The sequence below is a fragment of the Bufo gargarizans genome, chromosome 9 (genome assembly GCF_014858855.1).
Source record: "Bufo gargarizans isolate SCDJY-AF-19 chromosome 9, ASM1485885v1, whole genome shotgun sequence".
In the NCBI taxonomy this organism is placed as follows: domain Eukaryota; kingdom Metazoa; phylum Chordata; class Amphibia; order Anura; family Bufonidae; genus Bufo; species Bufo gargarizans.
The window spans coordinates 11,247,787-11,255,461 of NC_058088.1; the positions used below are offsets into that span (position 1 = coordinate 11,247,787).

Genomic DNA, 7,675 nt, shown 5'->3' on the forward strand with positions numbered 1-7,675 from the left:
TTTGAACTGATTTGCGGCTGGGGGAGGTGGGGAGAAATTGTCCTTATATGCCTAAGGTCTTGCATTACATGACTTTTGTATCTGATAAGCTGCATCATTTCGAGCTGTTAGAGCTCCCCCATGTGCAGCGGGCGCCTCCCCCCAGGGCCCTTTAAGAGGAAAAAAGTACTTGTTTTTCATGACGCCAGTTGCAGTGAAGCAACAAAGGGGCGGAGTCCCTTTAAAAAATGCTGTTGGTACCCAGGTGTAGGAATGCCAGAGTGGAGTAGAATAACCTATAATGTCCCTTAAGGCATTGTGCACGTGTCACGGTGCTCCTACCTGTATACGCTGGACCCAAGGCGTTGGCTCTAGGGCGTTACACATGCACTCAGCTAATTACGGGAAAAACAATCCTTCTCTGCTTCTGCCAAGAATTGCTGCAATCAGGACAAACCTATAAAAGTAGGAAGAGGGAGACAGACAGACCCAGATTTACTGGCAGCAGAGACCGTACTCAGACAATCATCACCATGGAAATAACATATTTTTTATCTCTTTCAGTTCTCGTCTTTTTAAGCATTCAGACTGGTAAGTCAAGATTATGTACAGGAGATGACACTACTATGTGCACTGTGCTATGTATGCGTGACATGGTGTAGTGTGAGGAGGAGATGACACTGCTGTGTGCACTGTGCTGTGTATACATGTCATGGTGTAGTAGTGTGAGGAGGAGATGACACTGCTGTGTGCACTGTGCTGTGTATACATGTCATGGTGTAGTAGTGTGAGGAGGAGATGACACTGCTGTGTGCACTGTGCTGTGTATACATGTCATGGTGTAGTAGTGTCAGAAGGAGATGACACTGCTGTGTGCGCTGTGCTGTGTATACATGTCATGGTGTAGTAGTGTGAAGAGGAGAGGACACTGCTGTGTGCACTGTGCTGTGTATACATGTCATGGTGTAGTAGTGTGAGGAGGAGATGACACTGCTGTGTGCACTGGGCTGTGTATACATGTCATGGTGTAATAGTGTGAGGAGGAGATGACACTGCTGTGTGCACTGTGCTGTGTATACATGTCATGGTGTAGCAGTGTGAGGAGGAGATGACGCTGCTGTGTGCACTGTGCTGTGTATACATGTCATGGTGTAGTAGTGTGAGGAGGAGGTGACACTGCTGTGTGCACTGTGCTGTGTATACATGTTATGGTGTAGTAGTGTGAGGAGGAGATGACACTGCTGTGTGCGCTGTGCTGTGTATACATGTCATGGTGTAGTAGTGTGAGGATGAGATGACACTGCTGTGTGCGCTGTGCTGTGTATACATGTCATGGTGTAGTAGTGTGAGGGGGAGATGACACTGCTGTGTGCGCTGTGCTGTGTATACATGTCATGGTGTAGTAGTGTGAGGAGGAGATGACACTGCTGTGTGCACTGTGCTGTGTATACATGTCATGGTGTAGTAGTGTGAGGAGGAGATGACACTGCTGTGTGCACTGTGCTGTGTATACCTGTCATGGTGTAGTAGTGTGAGGAGGAGATGACACTGCTGTGTGCACTGTGCTGTGTATACATGTCATGGTGTAGTAGTGTGAGGGGGAGATGACACTGCTGTGTGCACTGTGCTGTGTATACATGTCATGGTGTAGTAGTGTGAGGAGGAGATGACACTGCTGTGTGCACTGTGCTGTGTATACATGTCATGGTGTACTAGTATGAGGAGGAGATGACACTGCTGTGTGCACTGTGCTGTGTATACATGTCATGGTGTAGTAGTGTGAGGAGGAGATGACACTGCTGTGTGCACTGTGCTGTGTATACATGTCATGGTGTAGTAGTGTGAGGAGGAGATGACACTGCTGTGTGCACTGTGCTGTGTATACATGTCATGGTGTAGTAGTGTGAGGAGGAGATGACACTGCTGTGTGCGCTGTGCTGTGTATACATGTCATGGTGTAGTAGTGTGAGGAGGAGATGACACTGCTGTGTGCACTGTGCTGTGTATACATGTCATGGTGTAGTAGTGTGAGGAGGAGATGACACTGCTGTGTGCACTGTGCTGTGTATACATGTCATGGTGTAGTAGTGTGAGGAGGAGATGACACTGCTGTGTGCACTGTGCTGTGTATACAGGTCATGGTGTAGTAGTGTGAGGAGGAGATGACACTGCTGTGTGCGCTGTGCTGTGTATACATGTCATGGTGTAGTAGTGTGAGGAGGAGATGACACTGCTGTGTGCACTGTGCTGTGTATACATGTCATGGTGTAGTAGTGTGAGGAGGAGATGACACTGCTGTGTGCACTGTGCTGTGTATACATGTCATGGTGTAGTAGTGTGAGGAGGAGATGACACTGCTGTGTGCACTGTGCTGTGTATACATGTCATGGTGTAGTAGTGTGAGGGGGAGATGACACTGCTGTGTGCACTGTGCTGTGTATACATGTCATGGTGTAGTAGTGTGAGGAGGAGATGACGCTGCTGTGTGCACTGTGCTGTGTATATATGTCATGATGTAGTAGTGTGAGGGGGAGATGACACTGCTGTGTGCACTGTGCTGTGTATACATGTCATGGTGTAGTAGTGTGAGGAGGAGATGACACTGCTGTGTGCGCTGTGCTGTGTATACATGTCATGGTGTAGTAGTGTGAGGAGGAGATGACACTGCTGTGTGCACTGTGCTGTGTATACATGTCATGGTGTAGTAGTGTGAGGAGGAGATGACACTGCTGTGTGCACTGTGCTGTGTATACATGTCATGGTGTAGTAGTGTGAGGAGGAGATGACACTGCTGTGTGCACTGTGCTGTGTATACATGTCATGGTGTAGTAGTGTGAGGAGGAGATGACACTGCTGTGTGCGCTGTGCTGTGTATACATGTCATGGTGTAGTAGTGTGAGGAGGAGATGACACTGCTGTGTGCACTGTGCTGTGTATTCATGTCATGGTGTAGTAGTGTGAGGAGGAGATGACACTGCTGTGTGCACTGTGCTGTGTATACATGTCATGGTGTAGTAGTGTGAGGAGGAGATGACACTGCTGTGTGCACTGTGCTGTGTATATATGTCATGATGTAGTAGTGTGAGGGGGAGATGACACTGCTGTGTGCACTGTGCTGTGTATACATGTCATGGTGTAGTAGTGTGAGGAGGAGATGACGCTGCTGTGTGCACTGTGCTGTGTATATATGTCATGATGTAGTAGTGTGAGGGGGAGATGACACTGCTGTGTGCACTGTGCTGTGTATACATGTCATGGTGTAGTAGTGTGAGGAGGAGATGACACTGCTGTGTGCGCTGTGCTGTGTATACATGTCATGGTGTAGTAGTGTGAGGAGGAGATGACACTGCTGTGTGCACTGTGCTGTGTATACATGTCATGGTGTAGTAGTGTGAGGAGGAGATGACACTGCTGTGTGCACTGTGCTGTGTATACAATTAGTATATGACTTCTCACATTATGACACTGATGGTCCTGGTGTAGTGCCCTGGAGAAGGTATTTTGGACTATGGATGTTTGTGGATATTTGCCCATATTCCAACAAAAAGCTCCCAACTTAATACTTTACTGCACTCTGAAGAGTTAACGTGTATAATGATTTATACCTGCTGAACTGCATTTTATGTTTATTGTAGTATATCCTGTTCATTTGCACTGTTTTTACACTGCACTTTGGAAAAGGTTAATGCATAGCTAGATTTTGGGACATTCTGCAGTGATATGCTAGTAATTTTCCATAATTACTATAAGATAATTTGCAGAGCTAGGTTTTGTAGGGGAATCCAGACACAATGATTTGCCTGTTTAGCTCTGTTGTTTATGTCTGAAGACCTGTTTATTTCTGGATACACTGCTTAGTCATTCCCATAGACTTGCATTGAAACTCTATATAAGCCTATGGCAGACTAAAATTAAACATTGTTTATGTTTAGGATTTTCCACTCCACCCAATCCACTAGTAAGTTCTAGGTCAGTTAGAAACTGTATTAAAGGAGCGCAGTTCGGGTCCCTAGTTGTCTTCAGTAGAAGAAGCTCTGGCAGATCGCATGAGTGACCAGAGGAAGGGGATACTCTTCTAAGGATCCAGTTTTTTTAGACCTATGACCAGGGAGTCAGCCAGATGACTAAGCCACAGACACTGGGCATCCAGCCTTTGGCCAGGGCATCCACTTATAAGAGAGGGACAGCTAGCTCAGGCTTTTCCTCAGTATAAAACCTTCTTCTGCCCTGAAGGAGACCGGAGAAACCAGCTCAGTGTTGTACCTGTATTGTTTTGCACTTGAGCTCCTCCAGTAAAGAAGGACACTGGTTTACTGCAAATCCTGACTCTCTGGACTCATAACCCATTAGGGTGCACCACGCCTTACCATCCCTTCCAGAAAGCAGCAACACGTGGTGACACCTCAATGGTGTATGAGGGACTCCTATAAGTGTTGGGACCACCCCAAGCTCAACCACTGCACTGAGAGTTTCTGCATGTGATTTACTGTCAGTATATGGGGTTAGGCATCACTCCGGTGCTTTAGCATGTTGGCCACTAAGATAACACAGAGCCAATCCCTACCTGTTCCACATGGCACATAATAAGGTCTAATGTCAAATGTGGTCTCTTCTGTATGTTATACTGTGATATAACCATGGGTCCTTCCAGTAACAGATGGTAGGAGCTCAGCTGGCTTGCTGGAGTACAGTTTATAGGACTGTGGTGTAACGCGGAGTGTTCTGTCTTTGCAGTAAATTCCCTGGATTGTATAACCTGCAACGACGCCAATTGTGATACTTATAAAACGGTTACTTGCCCTGAAGCCGGAGCTGCATGCCAAACTGTTTCTTTCAAGATGGGTAAGTACATATTACCCAAGAGACAAGTCCCATGTCATACAAGATACGTGTTGCATTAATACGTTGTGCTTTCTGCTTTTACAAAAAGTGACTGAGCCACATGTCGGGGGGGGGGGGGGGGGGGGGTTGTGTGGTCTCTGTGGCCCAGCAAATTTACATGGAAGACTAGAGATGTGCTTCAAAGGGTTATTCATATGATTTATGCAGAAAATGAAAATCAGGCCTCCTATAGCACAGGCGCTGGACACTGAAACCACAATTTATTGCACATAATGATTAAAAACTATTAAAATAAGGAATTCAGACAAGCAGCGGTATTTGTCCGGCCAGCACTTTGTATAATTGCTGGGTTGTGGCCGGAGTTAATGAGGCCGGGTGGCATTCATGTAGCTTCGGGTAATCAGCCTGCCGGATCTCACGAATTTAGCCTTATATTAGCATCTTTATCTATTTTTTTACATTTATTTTTCTTTTATTATAATTCATTCATCATTATTTTTTCAACACTATGAACATGGTTCGTACTTTGCACTTAGTTTCTACTTAACTAAATTGGCAAAGATGTCAGTATTTGTTGGCCTGATGAAGGAGGCAGTCGCCTCTGGAATGCGTCGCCCTCTGCTTGTCCGTTTTTATTATTTTGATTGTTTTTTATCATTTATGTGCAATAAATTACAATTTTTGTGTCCTGCGCCGCAGAAGACCATTTTTTATTTTACTCATCTATATTGGGTTCCAGTATGGATATCACATTTGGTTGGGAGCAAAGTTCATTCCATTTGACTGTGTGCACTTCTCAGAGTTCTGCCTAAGGTAGCACAACTAGTTCTGGTAAGCGCAATTACACTGCAGGCTATCAGTGTTATTAACAAGGATTTACTAGAAAGCTCCGTATCATACAGCGCATGAAAATCTCTTTGTAACAAAGCCAGAACCAGCCCTGTACCTCACATGGATCCAGAGATCTCCCCATTTACTTCTCCAATTGCTCTATTAGATTTATTTCAAGATGGCAGTTGGGGGCAGGTGCTTTTCCAGAGGGGGCCTACTTTATGCTGCAGCTTTCTCCCTGTCACCGCTCGGGGCATGTCCTTTCTCAGGAGACATGTCTTTTCTGCTGCAGCTCCCTCCCTATAACCGTCTCAGCTTCTAACATTAGCTACGGCTGGTGTCAGTTGCAACATGGAACTGAGCATGTGCGACCACCTCAGCAATGTTACAAAGGTGGACAGAGAAATAAGAGAAAAACAAATAGCAGATGGCGCTATAAAGATATTGAATAATTTAGTGACTGTACATTTTTGATTATGTGCAATTAGAAAAGAATTCAGATGCTGATTTGTATAACGTGGAATATTTTTCTTGGGACAACCCCTTTAATTTATTAAGGGACTTGCACCTCAAGTAGGCGCCTCTCACTCCAGCGCAAAATACCGTAGATCAAGACTGTCTTCATAAATTCCTCACCACTGAGTTAAACATACCTGTATATACTGGCTATCTATTACCGCCACTAGATGGCACTTATCCATGCAGGGGATTTGGAGCTTTGTGTCAGAAAAACTGAATTTCTAAGTGATATTCTGGTTCTATAATAGATGGAATATGTTGTATAAATGCCATAAACAGCTCCTCATACAGCAATGTGTCTCTCTGTTTCAGGTGATGTTAAACGTGTAATGAAAGGTTGTTCTTCCTCAATGGATTCGTGTCAAATAAAACCTCCTAATGTACCCCAGGATGCTAATATAAACTGCTGTCAAAAAAATCTCTGCAACTCCGCCATTACCACTAAGATGTCCCTGCTCCTTGCCGGCTTCTTGGTCCTGATGTCTCTGTGTGTCTCCAGGTTTTGATCGGGTCCTTGACGCTCTGCTGAGACCAACGACATGGCTTGGCCAGCGTATACTATGCACGGCATCTCGCTTACCGAGGGCACATATATCAGCCATTTATATTTGTATTATGGACGCCTTTGCTTATGCAATAAAGAAACTTCTATTTGATGTGTGTTTTTCCATTGTTTGTATTGCTCCAGATTCTGCTCTCTTCACTTCATCAGCAGGCCTCATGGTCTCATTCCCCTCAGGTACTGTACATGCAGTGAGCCCAGCCGAGGAGAGGACGGGGGTGGTAGCAGAGGCTCCATGATGGTCCTAGTCCGCACATGACTACGGTCCTCACCAGCGCTCCCTGGGGGTGGAACACAGTGAAGAGAGGAGCACACCACAGTCCACAATGAGGAGGACAGTTTTTGTGTAACAATAATCACTTCTTTGCTATAGGTCATGGTGGAAAGGCATACTTACTAACGTTTCAGTTGGTAAAATTGGGACATGTAGGCCCCACCCCTGGGAACATCCTAAACCCGTCCGAGAAAACCCACTGGCGGACAGGGTTTGTGATAGCCTGTCCATTTTCATATCAGGACAGCACAACTTTGCCGTGACTGTCTCTGAAAATCAGGAACAGTCCCGCCAAATTGGGGACAGTTGGCAACTATGGCAAAGGGGGACATACATATGCTCACAGCAGTGGTCACCATTCAGATTATGCACGGACTGGCAGATCCTAAATGTCTTGGGGTTGCAAACATGATAAACAGACCTAGTTGTGCTCCCTCAGAGTCCGTTTTCCAGTGTTTCTGCACTTTCTCTCTCTGTTCCAGCCACTGGGGCGCCCATGTTTCTGTCAATCTCAATCTCTCTTCTCTAATTAAAATCGGGCACTACAATGCCCAGCTCAGGGGTTTAGACCTATAGAACAGCAATCTGCCTGTAAAACATGCCTGGGCACCTGAAGCTCTCCGACTCCAGACAAATGTGCTGTGAAGCCCAGTCTTAGACACCCCTAA

General features: G+C 45.7%; 1 protein-coding gene across 1 annotated transcript; it reads left to right on the top strand.

The window, feature by feature from the left end:
* Positions 1 to 414: 414 nt before the first annotated feature.
* On the top strand, positions 415 to 6,827 carry LOC122946726 (three-finger toxin MALT0070C-like). The gene is made up of 3 exons (XM_044306512.1): positions 415 to 570; positions 4,714 to 4,821; positions 6,484 to 6,827. The coding sequence occupies exons 1-3, from the start codon at positions 513 to 515 to the stop codon at positions 6,675 to 6,677; spliced, it is 360 nt and encodes a 119-aa protein (XP_044162447.1). The 5' UTR covers positions 415 to 512; the 3' UTR covers positions 6,678 to 6,827.
* Positions 6,828 to 7,675: the final 848 nt, after the last annotated feature.

Excerpts from the sequence above, each read along its gene's own strand:
- LOC122946726 (XM_044306512.1), top strand. The coding sequence starts at position 513 with ATGGAAATAACATATTTTTTATCTCTTTCAGTTCTCGTCTTTTTAAGC. Across the intron at positions 571-4,713 it reads CTTTTTAAGCATTCAGACTG|TAAATTCCCTGGATTGTATA; the intron begins GTAAGTCAAGAT and ends CTGTCTTTGCAG. Across the intron at positions 4,822-6,483 it reads AACTGTTTCTTTCAAGATGG|GTGATGTTAAACGTGTAATG; the intron begins GTAAGTACATAT and ends TCTCTGTTTCAG.